The sequence below is a fragment of the Megascapheus bottae genome, chromosome 12 (genome assembly GCF_031878675.1).
Source record: "Megascapheus bottae isolate mThoBot1 chromosome 12, mThoBot2.hap1, whole genome shotgun sequence".
NCBI lineage: Eukaryota > Metazoa > Chordata > Mammalia > Rodentia > Geomyidae > Megascapheus > Megascapheus bottae.
Window position 1 is genome coordinate 16,666,511 of NC_143520.1, and position 26,357 is coordinate 16,692,867.

The 26,357-nt window shown below is 35.7% G+C and overlaps 1 protein-coding gene across 1 annotated transcript in view; it reads left to right on the forward strand.

Moving 5' to 3' along the window:
* The window catches only part of Cobll1 (cordon-bleu WH2 repeat protein like 1), a 126,861-nt gene extending 105,466 nt beyond the window's left edge, over nucleotides 1-21,395 (forward strand). Inside the window, exons 11-17 of the mRNA XM_090342483.1 lie at nucleotides 248-322; nucleotides 1,510-1,662; nucleotides 4,533-4,767; nucleotides 5,750-5,823; nucleotides 10,229-11,769; nucleotides 14,787-14,963; nucleotides 20,177-21,395. Coding sequence (XP_090198609.1) covers nucleotides 248-322; nucleotides 1,510-1,662; nucleotides 4,533-4,767; nucleotides 5,750-5,823; nucleotides 10,229-11,769; nucleotides 14,787-14,963; nucleotides 20,177-20,263 — 2,342 coding nt within the window. The 3' untranslated portion in view covers nucleotides 20,264-21,395. The remainder of the gene's footprint in view (nucleotides 1-247; nucleotides 323-1,509; nucleotides 1,663-4,532; nucleotides 4,768-5,749; nucleotides 5,824-10,228; nucleotides 11,770-14,786; nucleotides 14,964-20,176) is intronic.
* The last annotated feature ends 4,962 nt before the right edge of the window (nucleotides 21,396-26,357 follow it).

Genomic DNA, 26,357 nt, shown 5'->3' on the forward strand with positions numbered 1-26,357 from the left:
TTACCTTGCAATGAGCAGGTTTTAAAGTGTAAAAATTTCTCATAAAGATACCGCCATATAAGAATTGGCTACATGTAAGAATGGTAATTAAATGAAACTTAGTCCTTTCACAGCTGGAGGCAAAAGGACTATGTAGTAAGGTTGTATATGATTCATCTCTCAGAATTACATACAAGGTACCTGTGTTAAGAAGTATTTCATATGCAAGTGTGACTTGTGTATCAGTTGCCTTGCTTCTTTCTCTTAGCCTTCAAGTCAGTGGATGAAGTTTCCCCAGATGGTGCTTTAGAATCAAAATCTCCTGAGGTGCTGAACAGCCCAGGTATGAGTTCCTTACTCTAGATTCTATGATTATTGGGAATAAAACTTCTAAGACAATTGAGAAATTTAGCTGGCTAACATGTCCTGTATATGAAAGAGATAACTAGTGGTTTGTTCTTATTTCCCAAATTTGTCAAGAAATGTATTATCTTTTTCTATTTCCCCTTCCCTTGAACTAGAGATTAGAGGATAAAACTGGTAAATTGGAAAGTCTCAGTTTTGGAGTTGTACTTTGGGTGTTTTCCCTACTTGATCTCCTGCTATTTTTAGGAAAAGGCGGGTTAATATTTATTACTTTCCTTTCCATGAGTAATAACATAACATAATTAGGAATGTAGCTTGGTGTATTTAGAAGAATATTATGTGTAAGTATGTTTAATATACAATGCATCCTACTCTAATAATAAGAATGTGTTACAATGAAAACACTTCTGTTTTATAACTCTCAATGTGTATTCTTCCCAAATACAATTCTAATAAAAAATAATTTGGGATAACACCATGTCCAGTGTTTCAGTACCACTGACATATTTTAGAAGAATAGGGTTTTTCTTTTGCTTAATATTAGACTTAAACGAATGTGACAAACTAGAGATATGGAAAACTATATCAGAGCTAATACTTGCAAGTAAGGATGATTAAATAAGTATGAAAATTATTTGATACAACTTTATTTTCCTATCAGTTTTAACATTTACGTTTACAACTCAAGACAGTTAAGAATCAAATGAACCTTTGTTTTGTTTTGTTTATATATGACTGGGAATGAACTCCCTGGGTCTCTCAGCTACTAGGCAAACAATTTCACCATTGAGCTGTAATCCCTGTCCCCATCCCTATCCTTGAATCTTGAATTTTATATGGCCTTTAAAAATTTGGAATTTTAACTCCTATAAGAATTCTTATTTAGCATATATGGGGATTTTTCTCTAAACGTTATCAATGATACCAATTTACTCCAAAAGGAAAGTTATTGAATGATGCTAATACTTAAAATATTGAGTAAAATGAAAGGATTCTGAGGTTTTAGAAAAAGATAAATAGGTTAGTCAAACTTTGCTTGATGCTCATTGTCGATCCCAGCTCCCTCCCTCATTCCCTTCATGCTTCTTGCACAGATAATAGTAGCTAACAAATCTAATTTCTTCCAAAATGCTTCTTGGTCTCGGCTTGCTTTAACTTTTCTAGGTGCTATTTCTACAGAGTCTCTTTGTTTGGCAGAAGCCTCCCTTGGCCCTGAGCTCCTCAGTCATGAACAGTGCACTCTGCCCAAACTGACCGATGAAACCTCTCTCTCCGAGGGTCCGGGAACACCTGAGGGTGCAGTGGCATCTTTAACATGTATGTGGTTGGACCTTTCCTGCCTGGGCATTGGTTTATGCATATTAAGATTTGGTTACTTGTTAAATAAGCCTTTTTTTGTAAAAAATATTTCATAAAAATAGTATTCTTCCTCTTCACTTGAAATTTTATCTAGATTGGGAGGTTTCAATTTTTCCCAACTCTCTCAATGAATATGACAAGATGTAAGATTAATTAATGTTTCTGAAGGATTTTACCTTCTCTTGAATTTGGCTTTCTACTTTCATGAGGGATGTGTTTGAACTTTATCATTTTTCATAAATATCTATAATATATAGGAAAACATATCTGCACACATTAATTATTTAACAACACTTTGGTTACTCTTATTCTGTATAAACTCCAGTATAGCCTCCATGGTTAAGTTTCCATAAAATCCTGTGATCATGTTACAGAGTTGATAATTGTAATTGCCCCAATGGGAAATAATTGAAATGTCTGTCTTTGGCTATCTAAATGTTGTTGCAGCTTAGCCACAAAAATGAACAGAGACCCATATGGCAAGCCAGCCTCAAGTGTCTAGATATTGTGTGCTTTTATTCATGACATTTTTGCAAACATGAAACTGGGGATAATCATTTCTAGAAGGGATAAGCTGAGCTAGAGATTGATTATAAAGAAATGTGGAGGATTTATGTGATGGATGTAATTTTCTATGTTTTGTTGTTGGAGGTAGTTACAGAATTGCATACCCTGTCATAATTCAAAAAAACTATGCTTCAGCCAGGTTCGGTGGCTCACGCCTGTAATCCTAGCCACTCGGGAGGCTGAGATCTGAGGATCAAAGTACAAAGCCAGCCTGGGCACAAAAGAACCTGAGACTCTTATCTCCAATTAACCTCTAGAAAATGGGAAGTGGGTATCAATGTTTGTGAAGTAATGCACCTCTATCTGATGAATATAATGTAACATTTCTCTTAATTACAATAAAAATATATGAAAAAAAAGAAAATGGGAAGTAGGGCTTGGCTCAAGGGTAGGGTGAGCCTTGAGGTGAAGGTCTCAGGGACAGTGCCCAGGCCCAGTTCAAGCACCATGACCCCCCCTTCCCCCCTCCCCCCAAAAAAAACTATGTTTCAAAAGTGATGGATTTTACTGAAAGAAAACTCAGTAAATTTCCATTGCTGAATGAACACTATATCAGCAAATACAATATTCTGACACAGTAAGCATCACTTGAATGAATAAAAAACCTAGAAAATGTAATATATTCAAATAGGATTCCTTTATTATATTTTAGCAAAGAAATAGTATTTGCCAGGCATTTCCCAATCTTGATGTTCACCAGAAAGTAGATATAGAAAGTGTCTGAAAATATGAAATGTTAAGCTTTAAAATTTTCATTGGTCAAAAAATGACAGTTTTAGAAAACCATTTTTGAAAATTTAGACATTTACATTTGTTTTCATTGATTTTGTTTTTAAATTTCAAATAATTTTAATTATGTCTTTGAGTAAATGTGTATGTACTATCTCCAGATAAAATAAGAGATGTGTACAATTTTTCACTAATTATATTTTGAACTGATTTTTGAATAATTTTTAAATATGCACTTCTTGACAGTAAGTGTGGATATTAACTACTTACAGTATCTTACTTTACTTAGTGCTGTTGTTGTTGGTACTACAAAGAAATACAGAGAGCATTTTTGTTCAGCAAATACTAATATAATTGTTTAAAAAAAGAAGAAAATACACATGCCTTCTTTAATACAGGATGATATTTAAGATACAGTAAATGTAGAAAAAACTAGAACAAAACACTGGGTGTTTTCATTTATAGGAGACAAATTAATAAAATTAAAAAGGAACATAAATATGTATATCTGCTTGTGTATGCTTTCCAATACTATACAGGAAAATAGTGTTAAAGGAAGCTGCTTATGAGAATCAAGATGGATGGGCAAAACGCCTGTGATCACAGCCCTAGAGAGCTGTAATAGGAAAATTAAGATTAAGGCCAGCGGGGGCATTGCAATAATAACCTGTTTAAAAAAATGAAAAATCAATACTGCATTAGAATTATGATTCACATTTTTTAATACTTGTTCTTTTGTTTTATTAAAAGTAAATTGTGGCTAGGTACCAGTGACTCATGCCTGTAATTCTAGGATCATGTTTTAAAGCCAGCCTTGGCAAGAAAGTCCATGAGATGTTTATCTCCAAATAACTTGAGCTGTGGCCAAGTGGTAGAGCATTAGCCCTGAGCACAAAATTTATGGGCAGTACCCAGGCCCTGATTTCAAGCCCTAGCACCAGTGCACGTGCACACACACACATAAAGCATTTAGATATTAGACATTAACTCTGGCCACATGTTGTAACCACTTAATAACCTTAAAAATTGCTGACCCCACCCTTCAGAGATTTGGCTTTGACAGCTTTCAAATAGTGCATTTGTATCAGAAACTCTTCTAGAGGCTCAAGCAGTTTTGATAACCATTTAGTTAAATGATTTTAGATGTCATTGTAGATGATATGAAAAATCTCATGTCCTTTTAGATTACATATTTAAGTTCACTTATTTTTTACTTCATTTGCATTGTAATTACCTGACTATAAAACCATTTTATTGAATGTTATATTTCTAAATTAAGTCATTTGAAGTTTACAATATTCAGTAACATTTCCTGAATAAAATGTAAATTAATAGCACATTATTTTTTTATAATTCTGTTGTTCTGAAATAACTTGGGTGTATGCAAACATGTTTGTTTACCATTGGTAAAGTATTTCACTATTATTAGGAATCATAATTTTAAAAACTGAAGCTAAATATGATACCAAATAAATACCCTAAAACTGTTAACTGAGTGAGGTAAATTAAATTATATCTATATTTTCTTGTAGCTGGAATAAGCTCTGATTATAGCCTTGAAGAGATAGATGAGAAGGAAGAACTGAATGAAGTGCCTGAAGCTCAGACTGAAAATACTTCCCTGAGGTTACCCACTGTTCCTTTCCCATCCACTATTACAGTAAATACGTCGAAAAATGAGCCTAACTCAGCCTTTGGCATCAGTAGTGGACAGGCCTCCGAAAACTCCAAGGAAAATGCTCAAGAATCTAGAAATACAGATGGGCAGTAAGTAATTTATGCTAGAACTGTTGCTGGCAGTTTAGTTAACACTATTCTTTTTGTTATGTGGATCTGATATTTTCAACATAGTTGGACTTTTGCTTAGATTCTATCCCCTTCTCATCCTTATAGAAGTGTTTATTTATGAAATATGTATTTGTATGTAATTGTGTTCATAAAAAGCAAATTCAGGAGTTCTTATTTCCCTGTGTTCCATAACCCATAAAATGTAGTTAAAGTTTTAGTTTATACAGTTATTTTTTTTACCTAGCATATGATGAATTTGATACATAAACTAAATGATACATTTGGTTTCCAGTATTCAACAAATGCACCAAAAATATTTTTACTGACTGGCATAGAAAGACAAATCTGCATATCAGAAAATGAAGTTAAATCTCCATTGTTTCCCAGCCAGCTTTATGATGTAGAGAATGCACTTTCCATTTGAACCCAAGAATGGAAATTTTCTCTAGTCCACTTAGGTGAGACATACAGCACCATGAATAAACATAAAATCAGCCAAGCAAAATAAACCATTGTCATCAGAGGTTTACCATAATTTGCATGAGATTTTCTCCAACTTAAGCTGGTCTGTCATCAGAAGACAAATCAGTAAGGTCAGTCAACATCTTGATTTATTTGGCTGATTTTGATAGATGTAACGCTGAAGTGTGTTCTTAATTTCCATTTTCTTTAAACACAAATAGCCAGTAATAACAAAAAAGGTGCTATTTTGGAAAAGCCTATTTTACCAAGCTCCTCATAGCTTTTCTTGTAATATGTCAACTGTATGAAAGCTCATGTTTCCTAGCAGCATTTCCTCTCAGTTCTGTCGTGGGATTTTTTTGCTATTAAATTTCAAGTATTTGGCTAACATAGAAAAGGATATTTTGGCCAATCTGTCTTTAGAAATCATTGCATGTTTTTTTCATAATGTGTTTATCTTTGCATAGTATCCCTATTAACACAACATCATCTCTTCCAGAGAGCAACATAATCCTGCACATGATACAAGTAATGAAGACCCTGTAGCTGGCTTTAGCTCAAACCAAGAGATTGGTGAGTACAGAAATACTAAAAACCAACATTTTTGTTAATACACTGTATGATGTAGCAAAGGATGTGTTCTTTACACATCTTAATTCATTTAATCTTGTATATTCACTCAATGGCTGCTGCATTATTTAATGTTATGGGATCTGTTATTATTAGTCCCACTTTACAGATGTCTGAGCCACAAAGATATTAAGTCTTATAAATAGTAAATTGTGGACCTAAGACTTGAAATATCACTCCAAAGGCTACTCTTAGCTATCCTCTATACTAATTCTAATGCCATTATTTAATCTTGAGGATATTGAAGTGAAATTTTGGATCTTCAAGTTGAATACTCTGAACATCTATTTGTGATCTTTTCCCCTTCCTTTCCCTTCTCATTCTTTTTCTCTTTTTTTTTGCATTTTTTAAATTGTAATTAGTAAAAGGGATACATGATATTTGCCAGATAGAAGGTACATTAATTCACATACATTGATACCCTTTCACATGTATTGGTACCCATTTTCTTTTTCTCTTTTATCTCTAATTCACTATTGCAAGACTATTTTATTCCACAGTCAACTTCCTATGTTTGGGATTAAATTGTTGGCCGGATTATGTGTCCATAATTACCACGGATTAGTACTTTTGATGAACATATCAGGACAGCACCTTCTTTTCTTGATGATGTAATTTATGCTGTACGCTCCATTGGCCTGTGTCTTTGTGTAGAATATCATTTTCCATCTACTTCACCTATTTATTTCTATTAAATTGTACTATATTTGTTTTGCTACTTCACTACTAGCAGCTAAATATTCAACACCTCTGACTCTTCAGCTGGACAGTTTTTTTTTTTACATAAGATTTTTCTCATTTTATTTCAAACCATGTTGGATCCATAGAAGAACTGAAATGTAATAGTTTGGTTGCCTAATTTTTTATTGTAATTAATAGAAGGGTTACATTATATTGGCCAGATAGAAGGTGTATTTACCTCACAAACACTGCTACCCTTTCTCATGTTTTTGTCCCCATTTCTGTCCCCCCTCTCCTTCCCCTTATCTTGTTTTCTTCCCTTTCCTATCCTATCTCAAAATAAACAAATAAACATATATATCATACATCAGATAACAAGGTAAGATACTATAACTATATGAGATAACCAAGGGACAACAGATGAGATGAGAAATAACATAGTACATTAACAACAATCACACATTATATGACTCTTATTTCTAAATCCTGGAGGTCCTTTCATTTAGCCTCGTCTTATATGGCCTTATGTATCTAGGTTTTGCATTATTTTAAATCTCTGCTAGAAGAGTCCAAGGATTATACTAATTATGACAACTGAGGAAAACCAATGAGCCTATGTTCCTTTGAGTGTGGCTTACTTCATTTAATATGATTTTATCCAAGTCTTTTTAATTCCTTACAAATGTGGTGACAGAACATAGAATTCCATTGTGTATCAATACCACATCTTGTTGATCCACTCATCAACTGAGGGACATCTGGGTTGGTTCCATATCTTTACTATGGTAAATACTGCTGCAATGAACATAGTTGTGCTAGTGGATTTAGTATGTCCTTGTTTCTGGACGATTGGATAAATGCCAAGTAGTGGAATTGCTGGGTCATAGGTGAGCTCTTTGTTTAGTCTTTTGAGGAACTGCCATACTGCTTTCCATATAGGTGGAACAAGTTTACACTTTCACCAACAGTGTAGTAGTTATGCCTCTTGACCATATCCCTGCCAGCATCTGTTATTAGAGTTCTTGATAATGGCCATTCTAACTGGAGTGAGGTGGAATCTCAGCGTTGTTTTGATTTGCGTGGTTTTTTTTGGGGGGGGTTTTTTTTTTTTTTTTGGCCAGAGATGTTGAGCATTTCTTCATGTGTCTATAGGCCATTCTTGTTTCTGCTCCAGAGAAGACTCTCTTTAAGTGTTTGGCCCATCTTTTTTTTTTTTTTTTTTTTTTTTTTTTTTTTTTTGCCAGTCCTGGGCTTGGGCTCAGGGCCTGAGCACTGTCCCTGGATTTTCTCAAGGCTAGGGTTCTACCACTTGAGCCACAGCACCACTTCTGGCTTTTTTCTATGTATGTGGTACCAAGGAATCGAACCCAGGTCTTCGTGCATGCTAGGCAAGCACTCTACCACTAGGCCAAACTCCCGTTGGCCCATCTTTTGATGGGATGGTTGTTTCTTTGGAGATTAGTTTTAGAGTGATTCAATTTTTTGAGCTGTTGATATATTTTAGATACGAGGCCTTTGTCTGTTGTGTGGTTAGTGAAGATCTTCTACTCTGTGGGCTTTCTATTTAGTTTGCTAGCTAAGTCCTTTGCCATACAGAAGCTCTGCAGTTTAATGCAGTCCCACATCCAAATTTTCTTTGATTTGTTGTGTTTCTGGGTCCTTATTAAGATAGTTTTGACCTGTGCCAAGGAGACCTAGTGTATCTCCTATTCTTTCTTGTAAAGTTTTTAGGGGATCTGCTTTTACCTAGAGATCTTTGCTTCATTTGGAAGTAATCCTGGTGCAGGGTGACATAGAAGGATCCAACTTTAGTTTTCTGCAGGTACTTAACCAGTTTTGCCAGCACCATTTGTTGAAGAGATTATCTTTCTTCCATTCTATTTTTTTGGCTACCTTATCAAAGATTAGGTGGCCATAGGTCTGTGGGTTGATTTCTGGGTCTTCAGTTCTATTCCATTAGTCCTCAGGCCTGTTCTTGTGCAAGTACCAAGCTGTTTTGGTTACTGTATCTCTGTAATAGAGTCTAAAATTTGGTATTGAAATTCCTCCTGCGCTGTTCCTTCTGCTAAGAATTGTTTTTGCTATACAGGGTCTTTTATTATTCCATATGAAATTTTGGATTGCCTCTTCTATTTCATTAAAGAATGACATTGAGATATTGCTGAGTATTGCATTGAATTTGTAGATAGCCCTTGGCAAGATTTCCATTTTCATGATGTTAATTCCTCCAATCCAGGAGAATGGGAGGTTTTTCCATTTCCTCAGTTCTGCTTTAATTTCCCTTTTCAGGATTTTAAAGTTTGGAGAGTTTTGAATCAAAGAAAAAACTTCATATAAAATCCTCGTAATACCAAATGAGTATTAGAGTATTTAGTATTTAAGTAATAGAGTATTATTTAAAATATATACACAGGATTGAATTGGTCTTTTAAATTCACTGTAGAAAATTCAAGTAATTCAAGTAAGGAAATGGATTATGAATGCCAATAATCCAATTTATATTGGTCTGTCATACTAAAGACTTGTAGAAACAAAAGGCCGTAACTCATACATTTTCAAATTTTACTTCTTTGCCATCTTGTTCACAAGAAGGTGTCGTTTTATTAATGCAGATATTGGAAAATAATATTAATCATTTAGAGGAAAAAGTCATAAAGAAGAGGGGTATTCCTTTGTTTGGCCACTGACGCTGGAAGAATAAGATAGTCTTTTTTTCCCACTGGGAAAAAATCAAAACCAACATTATTGTCTTCTTGTACTTAAAATCACCCATTTCTGGGCTGGGAGTTTGGCCTAGTGGTAGAGTGCTTGCTTAGCCTGTACAAAGACCCGGGTTCAATTCTTTGGTACCACATCCATAGAAAAAAGCTGGAAGTGATGCTGAGGCTCAAGCAGTAGAGCTCTAGCCTTGAGAAAGTCCAAAAACAGTGCTCAGCCCTGAGCTCATACCTAGGACTGGCAAAAAAAGACAAAAACAAAAACCCAAACAACAACAAAAAACAACCAAACAAACAAAATCACCCATCTCATGGCTGAAGACAAAAGTCCTCAACAGGGTCTTTAGCAAGGTCACCGATTTAACAAAACAATGCATTTAGATTGCTTTTACTTTAAATCGAATTCATATATTCAGGTGTCTTCCCTCATTAAAACCAACAATATTTGCTGAGATAGTTTTAGTGTTAGGAGGCATGAAACCTAAATATAATAGGGACTATAGAGACAGTCTACACAGAAAAGAAAGGGAGAAATACTATTTCTGAGTTTGTAAATTTTTTACTTACCAAAAATAATGGAAATATGAAGTCTTACAAGAAACATAGGTGCCTTTTATATCTGATTTAGGCAGTGCCCTCTCCTAAGTGAGTTGTACAAATTGTTTGCAATTTAAAACACATATTTTACCCTTTTACACAAAATCTGAGCAAAATTGAATACGGCTTGTTAATGTCAACATGAGGCTATAATACTACTTTAATGGGTTCTGTACTGTCCTACATGAGTAATAATGAGTTGAAAATTACCTGTAGCATTCAATCATCCAATTAATGGGTTGGGAAAAGCAGAAATTGAAATCTTGAGTTTTTCTACTTTTTCTATAAGTGTGACAATATTCATCTTTCATTTATCTTTTTTCAAAATGAAACCATTAACTGCAATAAATTAGAAGATAATATGACAAACACTGTGAAAAGAACAGAAGTCAATGTAGAAGGTGGAGAAAAAAATATAGGTCCAGACACAGCCATTAATAGTACTCAGAGTTCCAAGGAAAATCACCTAGCAGCAACATCAGTACCAGAGCAAGCACTGAGTCAACCTGTTGTAGAGAAGACAAAAATGCAAGATGCAGCAATTCAGACAGCCTCTTCCTGCAACAATTTATATGAGAGTCATGAAGATCATAATTTGTCTGACTTCAAAGATGATCAAAGTATACAAACTTCAAATACCAACAAATCAACTCAACACTGTTTCCCAACTCTACAAGATTCTCTGGATACCTCAAAAAGCTATAAGAGTCAGAGCACTCTAATACATTCAGAAGATGGACTTGCCATAAAAAATTCAGTGTATGCTCATGAGAGGGATCATCTTTTGTCTCCTACTGATGCAAGTGATAAAAATTCAACTGCTTCTCACCCAAAGAATTTCCCACTGTATAGACCAGACTATAATCCCAAGCCGAAACCTTCCAATGAAATTACAAGAGAGTATATACCCAAAATTGGAATGACTACTTATAAAATTGTGCCTCCCAAATCCCTGGACATATTGAAAGACTGGGAATTGGAAACCGTAGAATGTAAAGATGACCAAAAGACACATGCTTTTGGACAAAAGCCCACTTATGAGCATGTGAAAGAAACTTCCATGCAAACAGAAGACCTTGTTGTTCCCGAGGGCTCAAAGAAGCCTCCACTGGACCTCAAGCCACAACTTAACTTGGGAACAAAGAATCTATTACACAGAGCAGTGAGCTCACCAGAGAGTGCCATAACCAGTCCTCTGAAACCTCCTAGAACAGCCAGAGATGCATGCACAACTGCTTTTGCACCAAATTTGGAAGATATAAACAATATATTGGAGTCAAAGTTTAAATCTCGGGTTTCAAATCCCCAAGCCAAACCAAGTTCATTTTTCTTGCAAATGCAGAAGAGAGCATCCGGTCATTATGTCACTTCTGCAGCTGCTAAGAGTATGCATACTGTCCCTATTCCTACCCCCAGCATCAAAGAACTAACAAGTAAAGAGATGGAAAGGGATGAACCGCCTCCAACAGAACTGATGCTTTCTGCCTGCCGTAAAACAACTCCCTCTGCTCCAGAGCTCCATTTTACAAAAACAGATAGTGATGTCAGCAGCCAGAAGCCTGCAGGTCGCTCTCCACCTCCCACAGCTCCTAAACCAGTGATGCTTCCTGCTGAAACTTCTCCACCTCCCATAGCTCCCAAACCTGTGTCTCTTCCTGCTGGTCAGTCACAATCTTTGAATCTGAAGACTTTGAAAACTTTTGGTGCCCCACGGCCATACTCAAGTTCCGCGCCTTCACCATTTGCCCTGGCTGTAGTGAAAAGGTCCCAGTCTTTCAGTAAGACACGTCCTGAAACCTCCAAGGAGAAGATGTTTGCTCAGTCTCCAACTGATGGAGAAGACAGGAAGACTTCCATAAATACAGACATTCCACAACCTAATGGGAATGATAAGGTAATTATTACCTTTCTTAAAATGCAAAGATTTAGATTTACAGTACAATCAGGTTAAAATGTAAATACTGAGAATGTTGAAATGCTTGAGTGTAGCTTAACTCTACGAGTTTATATTACAAAGAAATGAGCAATAGTTCTTAAAATCTGGATTGTTTTGGTTTACTTTTTTTCTTCCATTGTTATAGTATCTCATAAGCAGTTTCAGTCACAGGATATGTTAATGGTATCAAAGACTAGATCTTCAACATTATTTTTTTCAGGCATGCATCTTCCATAATGTACATTCAACCTAAGTTTACCACTTTTAAATGTAGCTAACCTGTATTATTAAAATATAATTTTCTCAATCTTCCAATCTGTTCATTTTAGCATCATTTTTCCAATTAAGTGTATGCTGACTACAGCACCATTCATCCACTATCTCAAATCTGCAGAAAGTAAACTGTGCATTTGGTGTTTTGTCAGCCAAGTGGTGTATTTTACCAGGTGTAGATTAATATAATCAAAGGAGAGGATGAAACCCACAGGCAATTTTTAAAGAAATACTTTGTATATATTTCTACTTTGATTTTTTGAAGAATAGGTTCATATTGGCCTGATGGTTTCAGAAATATGTCTGCATTATCACCACTCCCAGAGTAAGATAATATGAATCATGCTTCCAAGTTAATACCCTTCTATATTTTTTTTATGGGTCATAGGGCTTGAATTCAGACTGGGCGCTGTCCCTGAGCTCTTCAGCACAAAGCTACTGCCAAACTCCTGGTCATTGGCCCTGAGCTCTTCAGCTCAAGGCTTCTTCCCTACTCTTGAGCCATGCCCACTTCCCATTTTCTAGAGGTTAATTGGAAATGAGTCTCGGGTCTGGGGACCAAGACATGAGAAAGGGTATCAGTGTTTGTGAAGTAACAAACTTTCTATCTGGTGAATATAATGTAACCCTTTTATTAATTATAATAAAAATATATGAAAGAAGAGTCTCAGGTCTTTTTGTGCCTGGGCTGGCTTTGAACCTTGATCCTCAGATCTCAGCTTCCTGGTAGGATTACAGCATGTGCTATTGCACCCGACATTTCTTCATTTTTTTTTTTTTGCCAGTCCTGGGCTTGAGGTCAGGGCCTGACACTATCCTTGGACTTTCTCAGGCTAGAGCTCTGCCACTTGAACCTCAGCACCACTTCTGGCTTTTTTCTATGTATGTGGTACCGAGGAATTGAACCCAGGTCTTTGTGCATGCTAGGCAAGCACTCTACCATTAACCCAAACTCCTGGCCCCTATTCTTCATATTTTCAACTTTTATGTTTATTACTTTGATAGAGCATTGGGAAGTGATATATAAGATGGATTTTTTTTTACTTAGGAATAAAGCCTGAATTTATTTATTTATTTATTTCTTCCTTTCTTTCTTTCTTTCTGTCAGTCCGTGGGCTTGCATCAGAACCTGGGCATTATGCTTGGGCTTTCTCAAGACTAGTGCTGTACCATTTGAGCCACAGCACCATTTCTGCTTTTCTGTGTATGTGGTATCAAGGAATTGTACACAGGACTTTGTACATGCTAGGCACAATGCTCCCCCCCATAAAGCCTGCATTTCTTTCCTTCCTTCTGTCCCTCCCTCCCTCCTTTCTTCTTTCCTTCTTACTTTTTTTTTCTTTTGCTGGCCCTGAAGCTTAAACCCAATGCCTGGGCACTGTCCCTTAGCTTCATTTTACTCATGGCTGGAGCTCTACCACTTAAGCCACAGCACCACTTCTAGCTTTCTCTGAATAGTTTGTTGTAGATAAGAATCTCACAGACTTTCTTGCCTGAGCTGGTTTTGATCTTCAGATCATTCTTGAGTTGCTAGGAATACAAGCATGAGCCACCAGAGCCAAGCTAAATGTTTTTCTGAAAATGAATTACCATTCCTAAATAATGGAAGCTTGATTTAGATGACACAGTTTTTAAGTCAATGCTTGAATTCTGGTAAGCTCTTTTTTTTGAATAAAGATAGATATTGGGCAATTTGCAAAAGACTTGTTTTTTTTTTTTTTCTTTTTTACAATTCTGGGATTGAACTGGACATTCATCATAGGATTTGCCCATGCTGGGCAAGTACTATACCACTTAGCTACATTCTTAGCCCATTTAAGATTGACATAACAACATTTGTCAGGTAGATCAGTCATTAAATAATCTTTAAGAAATTTGCTTGAATTTGTCCAGTACGAGTCACTCGGGAGGCTGAAATTTGAAATTTGCTAGACAGCAAAATCCCTAAGACTCTTATCTCCAATTACACCAAAAAGGCACATGGAACTGTGGATCAAGTGATAGGATACCATCCTTGAGTGGAGAAAGCTGAAGGGACTGCACTCAAGCCATCAGTTCAAGTTTTAGTATTAGTACATAAATAAATACACACCTAGAGAGAAGGGGGGAGGGGAGGAGAGAGAGATGTTACACTGATCTAATTTAAAAATTTCATAAGTTCTTCATGTTAATTTTTAGCCTCATGAGAAAAATCAAGAATAAATAATTCTTGGTACCTCCCATTGAACTATTGTATGTAGCAGAATTAATATAGTCCTTTATTAGAAAATATATTGGGTTGAATTAATTTGAAGATGTCAGAACTTGATTGCTCTATACATTAAAGTTATTTCCAAACCTACTGTCTTGAAACCATGCAAGTTGGTAATTCTTTAGTTTGTAAAATTTTTGTTTACTTATTTAGCTCTTCTACCTAACTGTGTATTCATAAAAATCACTTATTTGACTTAAGTACAATAAAAATGCATTCATGAGTTGGAGAGGTTCTATTTCTCTTCCTGAATTAAGAGAAAAGGAGAATCCCTTATCCTCCAACTTGGTTGTAGCAACAGAGATGATGACTGGCAAATAGCAGAGTTGTGTCTAATTCACCAATGTGCCAAATGGTGATTCTTGAGGAATTACTAATGACAAAAATGTTTTTTTGAAAAAATGGCCTCTTCTCTTGGAATTTAAATTGATATATTGCATTTTTTTAATAGCAAAATAACTCTATATACAGTGAGCCTAATTCTCAAGTATCAACTCCAGCTGACTGCCCTTCATTCACCCTTAAGAGACAAAGTTCTTTAACATTCCAAAGCTCTGACCCAGAACAAATCCGACAGAGCTTGCTGACTGCAATCCGTTCTGGAGAGGCTGCTGCCAAGCTGAAAAGAGTAAGTTTCCATTATCAGATGGGTGACAGTAGGTTTATTTGTGATGCTGTCAAACTAACACTTAGGGAACTTTTTTTGCAGCTTTTAAATCTGAATAGGAAACCTGCCACAAGATATTCTTTTATGTTAGGGGTCAATTTGAAGATACAAACTGAAAAAGTCCAGAGTCCCACCCATACTTAAAAATGTTAGGTCTGTTTTCTACAACATGGGCCCAATGCAGAGCATGACTTTGGTTCAGTATTTTATAACTGTATAACTATAGTTATATGTATATAATTACATATATAACTACATAACAGTATAGCTATATTCCTATATATATGTATATATAGTTACTATGAGTCCATATATGGCAAGTGCCCTGTGCTCTTAATTTTTTTTTTAAATAAAATGCTATCCCATAAGAAGGATTCCTTTGAAAATTCCTTAGGAATACAGAAATGATGGAGTTTTGGTATCAGGAATTTGGAGGTTTTTTAGTCATAGTTCCTTCAGTCACCAAAGTAACTACTATCATACGTGGGCCTTTAGGGAAAATTTTGTAGCTTCGATTTTTTTTTAAGTATAAAATAATATAGAGAATGATGATGAATCCTAACATAGAATCTCAAGTCCTAATGATGCCCCATCACAATGATGTAGCAGTTGTTACTCCAGAGAGGTGATTTTGAACAGCTTTAACACTTCCCCTTTTCCAGGTTGTAGTGCTTTAGACTCCTCCCTTATTCCTTCTTGTCCTATTAAAAAGCACCACGTTACAAAATGAAAATGTACTCATTATTTCACTCCCTAGAAATGTCCTCTCATGAATTCCTTCTCTAATCATTTGAGAAGCTATTTAAAGAAGTGTTAAGAAACTTGTTGAACAAAACATTGAGTTCAAGAGACATTAAATCTGTGAAGAAGTAAGAAGGTTGCAAGGTAGAAAAAAAGGGGAAAGACATGCCTAGGCCTTCCAAATATATCACCGTTTTCCAAGCTGCACTTCTCAAGCCAGTGGCCTCCCTGTGCTGATGGGAGTGAGTAACAGGCATGCTTCTCCCGGAGACTTTGGTGCTACTGTCTGCACAGACTTAGTCAAGGTAAAACATTGCCTGGATTCAGGGCCAAAGGAAATTGGGAGGAGCAATTCAGTGGATTAGATTTGAATCGTGTAGTCTTGCAGGCTCTACATTTAGGTTCCAGGCATCATAAAAATCTGGTATAGTTTTAAATTATGAAATTGATATTTGACTAGTCTTGGACATGGTTTCATTTTTAAGATGTAAATATGCCCATATTGGGCATACTTCATATTCCTTTTTTCATTAATGCTTTTTGAATTTTTTTCTATCTCCAGCTTTTAAATTAAGCATGAGTTTCCAACCAGTCACTACCAATCTAAAGTTTTCTCAGTTAACAAATTTGGCATGTCATTTTAAGCACACACAAACCAAAACATTTTACAGACACAGTGACTGTAAAAGTGATCATAACAAAACTCTCCTTTATACATGTCCTGGGTCTGAAAAGCAGTGGTACATCCACCCCACAATAATCACTTCACAGAATTTGATTACCATGCTGTTGTGCTATGGCACTGAAAATACTAGTCAGTTTCCATGAACTACTCAGAGAATAGTGTGCATTAAATTGGAAAGGCCTTATAGAACAGGAACATTGTGTACTTGAACCAGCAGCTCTATACCTGCTATTGTTATTAGACCTGATTTGCCAGTCTTCCTCACTGAAATTCTCATTGCTTCCAGAGTGAGCTTGATATGAATCAATACAGAAGGAAGCCCTACATGATTTTCCTCAAGTGGTATTCTATTTAAAACTTGTTATTTAAGATTAGATTGAGTATATAATTTTTTGTATACGGAGTAGGAAGCTATTGATAGTCCCGAGTCCATAGAGTGTCATGCTTTGAATTTTTTTTTTTTGGTAGTCATAGGACTTGAACTCTGAACTTGGGTGCTCTCTCTGAGCTCTGCAGCTCAAGGCTACCACCCTATCCCTAGAGCCATAACACGACTTCCGGTTTTTTGGTGGTTAATTAGAGATTAGAATCTCATGGATTTTTGTGCCCCAGCTGGCTTTGAACCGTGATCCACATAGATCTCAGTCTCCTAAGTAGCTAGAATTACAGGCATGAGCCATCGATGCTGGCTTCTATGTGACTCTTGTCTCTAATTAACCACTACAAAGCTGGAAGTGGATATGTGATTCAAGGGGTAGAGCACCAGCTTTGAGCAAAAAAACTTACTCCCTGTGTTCAAGCCCCAGGACAAGCACACACACAAAATGTGCTTTTGTGTATCAGAATTTACATATTAAAATGTTCATGGACTGCTATTTATAGTAGCTCCAAATATATATAACCCTGTGAATAGAATCTTATTCACAGAATAGACCATTCTATTACAATAAAATTGGCAAAATACTGCTGAACGTGGCAGGCCAAACTCCCAGCCCCCATTTGCAGATATTTTTATCTGCTTAAATTGTTTCCACTATGTCCATTAGATAGAGGCCAGGAGGTTACTAAATATGCCACAATATGTAAGGAAGCCAGCTCTTTTCCAAAGAATGATCTGGACCAAAATAGACCAAGATATTAGCAATGCTGGGGATAAGAAATAAAGTTTTGTTTTGTTTTGTTTTGCCAGTGCTTTACCAGCACAAGTTTGAACTCAAAATCTCAAAGTCACATAGCCATTTAAGTTAGTTTCCTACTGCTTGAGCCTCCAGCTTGGCCTTGTTTTCCCCCTTCCCTATCCTATTTCAAATAAACAAATATGCATATACACAATATATCAGATAACCAGGAAATATTGTAACAATATGAAATAACCAAGGGACAGCAAAAGAGGACAACATTATATTCCCTAATAAAATACCCAGTGATTTTGACAGTTTAGATTGTATATCACAAAATTGGCTTTGTTTTTAACTCCATTTTGGTACCTAAACCTTCAACTTAATTTCATTTACCAACTTGACTTACAGATCTAGCTTATACCAATGCAATTAATGTTTATTGTAATGGTTAATTCACCTTAAAACAACTTAGGTAATTGCTGTAGTGTAATTGTATTCATGAACACACATGACTTTTAAAAATATGTTTCTGGAGGGTTTTCCCATACCCTACCCACACTCAACTACTATGTAATCTTCAAATAAAGCATTTATAAGTCTAGCTTCATATTTAAAAATATGTTTGATATGGAAAGTTTTATTTGACGAAGATAATAAGATTTTAACTAACCATTATTGTCAACCTACGGTGCCATAAAAATTTTGGCAGCTTTTAGTACTTTTGTTTTACAAAGATTTATAGGAATCACATTTTTGGCATGAGTTATACACATACTTTCCCTTGAGAACCAATATCAGAATGAAAAGTCATTACCTTTGCCATACTTGGAAAATGGAGAACCTGAATACAAAACAGAGAGCAGGTACATTCTTCTTCCTATGAGAGCAACTTTCTTTCTTGGATATTTTTTGTCAGGTGTGTAATGTCAGCCATCTCCCTTGCCTAATCTCATAAGGCTCACATGAAAACTCATAATCAGGTATAGATGACCAAATTTTTATTTACTACAAAACCAGAAATGAAGTACAAGAAAAGTATATCCAACCTAGTGCTTTCCAGTTGCCTCTTTCTTCTCACAAATTTGCTTCACTCATAGACTCTGTGGTAGTTTGTGCTTTAGTTCTCATTTTGTAAAACTACGAAAGTGCTTGTTTATAAATGTAAAACAGTCCAATAATAATCCAAAAGCTTTTCCCTAAAACAACCTACAGAGAGGTTACAGTTATACATAAGTCAGGTAACGAATATATTTTTTTGTCAGTCATGGGACTTGAACAATGGGCCTAGGTGTTCCTGAGCACTTCAGCTCAAGGCTAGCACTCTACCACTTGAGTCACAGCACCACATCAGTTTTCTGGTGGTTAATTGGAGATAAGTGCCTCATAGACTTTCATGTCCAAGCTGGTTTTGAACCTCGATTCTCAGATCTCAACCTCCTAAGTGGCTAAGATTACAGGTGTGAGCTGTAATGTGTAAGGTATGTACTAGTGCCTGGTATACATTTGTTTATGACACCCAGTTTTTCCTCCCACCCTCACCCAAAAGTTATATAGTTCATTTTCTTTCTTTCTTTTTTTTCTTTTTTTTTTTTTGCCAGTCCTGGGCTTGAGCTCAGGGCCTGAGCCCTGTCCTTGGACTTTCTCAAGGCTAGAGCTCTACCACTGGGCCTTAGCACCACTTCTGGCTTTTTTCTATGTATGTGGTACCGAGGAATAGAACCCAGGTCTTTGTGCATGCTAGGCAAGCACTCAACCACTAGGCCAAACTCCCGGCCCCTATATAGTTCATTTTCAATATAGTATATAATGATGACCACTGCTATTGTAGTTTATCCTTTTCCCTCCATTTCTGTACCACCCCTTTACCCCATTAAAGAGCGATAAATGAACAGGACAGAACAGGAAATGGAAACAGCACAGAGGGAAAAGAAATCCATTTCCTGGAATTCATTTAGATAAATATTATTTTATATGATCAGAGGCATATGTAGGTATTGTGTCTTTGTGTTCCTCTCCTAAGAGTATCCTCCTTTGCTCTTAGAGTTTTGTTCCCTAAAACATTTTTATTTCATTTTTGTTTAATAATTAAAATGTACAGATGCACTATTTAGAGTCCCTCTTGAACATCATTTTTGGTCATTGTTGCTTTTGAGGTTTTCTTTAAAATAAAAAGGGGTCACTGAGAGGGGAATGTCAAGTGAAATTATAACATTAATGCAGAAATTGTTTTAAAAATTTACTGCTTTCTGAAAGCTGCTTTTAAATATATTTTTTTTCCAAAGCACTTTTTGGAAGGCAGAATTAATCTAACTAAAAATGTTCTTCAACAGCTTGGCCTACAGTCTGTTTGTGCTCTTGTCCTTTATGTTGATTTGGTAATTTTATGAAGAATAAGATGTGTTAATGGATTATTTAACTGGTTTGTTGTGGAAATAACAACGCTTTCTTTTCTCATTTTATGGTAGGTTGAACAACATTTATTCTTGATTATTTGTAAATTATCAAATAATAAATACTGGATGTTAGCATTTACAGTAAAGCAGAAGTTAAATCATGGTAATTGTTGAAAAGTAGACAGCTGTCCCAATTTAAATCTACTGAGGTAAAATGTGTCTGTTCTTCCCTAGGTTACTGTTCCATCAAACACAATATCTGTGAATGGAAGGTCAGGACTGAGCCGTTCCCTATCCTCTGATGCCCAGGAAAGCTCTTAGATGTTTCTCTGTCACACTGCACTTTGACACGTACACGTTACAGACCAATTTCCTTCCCATGGAGAATGTTGACAAATGTATATTCAGATTTACACTAATATATTATCTCTTAAAGTATAAGCATTTCTGCTTTGGATTTTAATGCCAAAAGAAGAGTTACTAGAATTTATAATTTATAATGCTGTTTTGGGGCTCTCTCTTTTTTTTTGTCTTAAGAGCTAAAGATGCTGCTGTAGAACTTGGAAATACAGTGTAAATGACATTCATCTTTTTCAAATGAGAAATAATTATGCTTTATTGATTTTTCCTATTGACACAATGTCTATAATACTGTTTGCTTAAAAAAACTTAAATGAAGATTTATAGAGTTGTACAGTACATAAATGGGCAGACACAGGTCTGGCATTCACTGCCTCAGTGTTATAGTTTAGTTGCAAATGTTTTAAGTTATATTTAAGCCTGTTTGATCAAGAAGAATGATCAAGAAAACTATTAATATCAAATAAATATATTCAGTTCAATTATTTTCATTTTGATGAGCCACTTAATATGAGACTTATATTGCACATCCTTTTATTACAAATGAATGTCAAATCTAAAGGAAAAAAATTTGAGTACTTTATTGATATAGAACCCTTGATTTTTTAACCTTTATAGCTTACATTGTACACAAAAAGTTTTAAATATTTCTGTATATAATTATAACATTGTCACACCGATATTACATTTTTTATGTGCCAGAAGCCTTAAAAAATTTCTGCAAACATGTTGATATGACAGTTATGTTCACATTGGATATGAAGAGAAGGAGGAGGTTGATGTGTCCATTTTGCAGAACTTTAAAGAGTATTTGAAGTTTCCTAAATCCTGGTGTTTTTCAAGTAAAATCATAGTCACTGCGTAGTACAGATGCTAATATTCTAAATAAGAATATATACTTTGAAAGCTAACAAAGGTAATAAAATAGTGCCTAATTGATTGGCTTATAACTATTCTGGAATCTAGAGCTTATTGATGTCCTGTGCCTACTTCATAAATTTTTATGACATGGAGTTGGTCTTCCCTAAAGCTATTGAAATATTTGCCTTTTTGAAAAGTGTGCTGATACTGTTTAATAAAAGCAAGTTATATATTTGGGTCCTTTTTAAGTGTAATTTGTGTCATTCAGTATTGTTTTATTTCTCACATGTTGAACACATTTCTATCAACCAGTTAAGACATGGTAGTATCAGGAATACTTAGTGTTCATTTTTGTCTTGTTTTGCTGCTGCTGCTCCTCCTCCTCCTCCTCCTCCTCCTCCTCCTCCTCCTCCTCCTCCTCCTCCTCCTCCTTCTTCTTCTTCTTCTCCTTCTTCTTCTTCTTCTTTTGCCATTCCTGAGGCTTGAACTCAGTTCCTGAGCACTGTCCTTGGGATTTCTCAAGGCTAAAGCTCTACCATTTGAGCCACAACACCACTTCTGGCTTTTTCTATGTATGTGGTACCAAGGAATCGAACCTGAATCTTTGTGCATGCTAGGCAAGCACTCTACCACTAGGCCAAATTCCTGGCTTTGTTTTGTTTCTTGAAGACAAAGTCTTGCTCTAGCCTCACACTCACTATCCTCTTGCCTCTATCTCCTGGTGCTGGTATCACATGTCTCTTCGGTGTACATTTTAGTGTAGCATTCTGATTCTAAACCCCAGGAACTAAACATTTACTAAAAGCTTTCATCACTTCTGACACTGATATTGTAAAATGCTCCATGCTGTTTTGCCTGGAAAAAAAAACATTGTAAGCCAGTGGAAAAATGAAAAAAGCTTTGAAAAATTGTGTTTGTATACTTGGTTATCCACTTGAAAGAAAACTGGATTCTTTATAAATTATTATATTATAAATATAATAATAAATTTAGATGACTATATTCCATTGTTTCAGACTTCACTTCAGAATGTGAAAAGTTGAAATGTAAAGGAAACAGTCATAAAAGAGAGATGATAAATTTACATATTGTATGATACAAAATTTACCCATTGTAAGAACTATAAAGGTAAAAAGATATGTCACAAAATTGGGTGATTGCTATTTATTTATTTTTGTCCCAGTCCTGGGACTTGAAGAGACTTGGCACTGTCCCACTACTTTTTTACTCAAGGCTGGGGTTGTACAATTCGAGCCATAGATCCACTTCTTTTGTTGGGGGGAGGGCAGGAGAAAGGAGAATAATTGGAGATAAGAATCTCAAGGACTTTCCTGCCCAGGCTGTCTTCAAATCATCTCAACCTCCTGCATAGCTAGGATTACAGGTGTGAGTCACTGGTACCCAACTTAATCAACTGATTTTTGTTTTTGGTTTTTCTTTAATTTTTTTTTATTGTTGAGGTGATGTATAGAGGGGTTACAGTTACATTCGTCAGGTAGTAAGTGAATTACTTCTCATACACTGATACCCCTTCTCATGTTTTTGTCCCCATTTTCCTCCTCCCACACTCTCCCAATCATCTTTCCCTCCCCCCTTCACTTTTTGAATATGGTCTCCTGGGTGATGTGCATCATTCCTGTGATCCTAGCTACTCAGGAGGCAAACATCTGAGAGTCAACGTTTGAACCCCGCCCGAACAAGAAAAATCTGTGAAACTCCTTATCTCCAACTAGCTACTCTCCAAAAAGCCAATGGTAATGCTGTGGCTCAGGTGGTAGAGTGCTAGCCTCTGTGCTACATCCTACTATATATTATAGCTGTGTATGTGGTAAAAAGAGCATTTTTACATATTCATTGGTAATTAACTGTGAGGACCAAGAAAGGAAGACAATTGAGAGTTACAGGAGAAGTCAACTATTTGCAGTATTTTATTTTTTGAAAGTACTATCTGAAATCATATTTGTCATGTATTAGATTGTAGTATACTAAAATAGTTTAAATGTTTTACTGATCACATGAGTCATTGATACATACATTCCTTTCTAATCCATGTGGTATCTAACCATCTGAGAACAGTGTAACAAGTAGCTTCCATTTTCACCCTTCATATCTTCAAGTGATTAAGCAAGGGAAAGTAATGATACGGAGCCCACATAAGACATTTGTCCTTAGCATCATGCTTTATTAAAAAGAGGATTGTTTTAATATTATTTTTACTGAATCTTCAAATAGGTGTATTTGTATACAGTATTTCTACTGAGTCCTTAAATAGATATATTTGCACACAATATATTTCAACAATATATTGGACCTTTTTGTGTGTGAGTTTTTCCTAATATAGAAAGAAGAGTTGTAGTTTTTGCACGTAAAAATCTACCATATTCATGTAGCCATCCTCTTATTTTCTCTCAAATACACATTACTAACTGGAATCAAATACTTAGGTTGAAGGCTGGACCATAGCTTATGGGTAGAACAGAAAAGCCCTGACTTCAAACCCCAGTACTGCCCAAAAAAGCTTGGGTTCAAATCTCAGATCTGCAAATTGTAAAGTATGGGATGGTGGACAAATTTTCTCTCTGCCTCATTTTTTCTTCAGATAAGTTAGAATAACTATACTTATCTCAATGGGCAAATATAATGATTAAATGAGTTTTAAGTGTACTTAGAATGATTTTTTCAATGAACCGATATTTAATACTGTTACAGAGCAGAACTTATACTCCCCTGTTTTCCTGATGAGCCGCTCACTGTTTGTCACTTTTCATCCCTGCTTGTCCTGCCAGTCCAGCTTTGACCACCATATACTAGCCACAGCATTCCTGTGGCCAACTCCTTGAAATCAAACCATTTTTTTCTGAGACCTCATGTTGATCATGCTTGAATCTATGAAAAATTTCAATTAATATAAATTTTTTCTAATGCCAGCTTATTTTCTGCACTCTAGATGTGAAGAAAATAAATACACTAACTTGATTAAAGGGACTTGAAATTAGAGGTTACAATTAAGGTCAAGATGAACTATAGTTTCATTCTTTGATATTATTTGATCATATTGGGTGCTTTAGGGCTTGAACTTGATTTTTTTTTTATTATTGGACCCAAAAAGGTATACAAAAAATTGCATGAGGGCTGGGAGTTTGGCCTAGTGGTAGAGTGCTTGTCTAGCATGCACAAAGACCCAGGTTTGATTCCTCGGTACCACATACATAGAAAAAAGCCACAAGTGATGCTGAGGCTCAAGTGGTACTGTGCTAGCCTTGAGAAAGTCCAAGGACAGTGCTCAAGCTCTGAGCCCAAGCCCAGGACTGGCAAAAAAAAATGCATGAAAAGATTGCTACTTCATAAAGATGGGAAACCCATGTAAGTCTCAGAATCCCACATGGGATTGCATTGCTGGTGATCTTTCCTATATGTAAGCATAACAAATAATGGTGAAGAAAATGGTGCTAGATTTCAAAGGACATTAGAATCATTTCCTTGTTCTGAATCTTCAGTCTCAATCCTGTCTCAAAGTCACCACTTCCTTGAAAATGTCCATGTTTAATAACCGCACGGTCTTTATATGGATTTTTTTATTGCTTATAGCAAGAAAAGATGCTACCACGTGCTTATTCCTAAAAACCTCTTTAATGAGCATTTTGCCACCCCTGAAACAATGCAGTGATTGATATACAGCTGTTGGAATGGATTCATTCTAAAGGAGAGTTTCATTTGCAAATCACAAAAGTTACTTTTGCTGAAGAAGAAAATGATGCTATGTGTATAAGCAATCCTAGTTTTCAAAACAAGCAACGATTCCCAAATAACTTTTTCCTCCTATCCTTTCCTTGTGGAAGATTAACAGAGAACTCAGTTGTTTAACTCTTATTAATGTACATGTTCCCACTAGCTTTCAATGTGTTGAAGTATTGCTCTGAGAGAGACATTCCTGGATTAGTTGAGTTTCTATGAAAAGGAGAAGCAGAAACAGAAGAAGGTAGCCATGGTCATCTCATAGGCTGATCCCCAAACATGAGCCAGCTCATCCAGGATCAACAGAAGTCCCTCATCTCCTGCTCTATAACTTCGTATTTGGTTGTAGAGAGCTGATGTGATAGTAGGTGAAGCATACTTGTTATGCTCATGTAAGCATGGCATTAGCCTCAATTATAACTATGATATTAACCTCATTATAAATTTGTTCAATTTGTTTTAGTTCACAAATATTTTGTTTTCCCTTAAGTCCTCAGACTCTTTAGTAAAACCAATATAAATACCATCCAGCTCTATACCTGATAAAAGAATTTCCTATTTGTGAACATAAATATTTTCTCTCCCTTTCCCTGTGTATTCAGACTTGGAAAATCATGACATCCCCAGTCATTTGAAGTCTCCTGAGAAGCACTTCAGCCTTGTCTGTTACATAAGATTTCCAGGAAAAATATAAGATATCCAGTTAAATTTAAATTTTCAGCCAGGTATTGGAATTTTATTCATGTTATCCTAGCTACTCAGGAAACTGACATATAACAATTGTGGTTTGAAGCCAGCCTGGGCAAAGTCCATACAAATCTTAAGTCCAATTAACCAAATAAAACAGAAATGGAGCAGTGGCTCAAGTATTAGAGTGCCAACTTTGATAAAACAAGAGAGAATGTCTGCAACCCAAGTTCAAGCCCCAGTACTGGAAGATAAAAAATTAAAATTAAATGATTAATTTGTCCTTTAAGTATAACCATGAAATATTGGGACACATTTTTAATTTTTTTCTCATCTGTGGTTCACATTTAACTGGGCATCCTGCTTTACTTTGTTAAATCCATCAACACTATCATTTCATTGAACGTTTCCCAAAAGTGGAAAGAAGCAACATCTGTAAAAGAAGTAAAAGAGTGGAGGCTAAATCAAAAACATCAAAATGGCATCATGGAAAACAGACCTCACTGCAAGATAATTCCTCTCATATAAAGAATCAGGAAATATGTTCTTTGAAGAGTTCATAGGGGGAAAGCCTTTGGGTGACATGTTTTGGGTTTTAAGTAACTTCAATCCATAGGAAACAATATACATAAGATATTTTGACATCTGTGCCGATTTTTTCATTATCTTCTGTGCTGTCACAATTACAATTTGAAAAAATTCAACTGGTGGGTATGTTGATCACTATACTATATTACTACCATAATATATTTTAGCATACTGTTCTTCATAT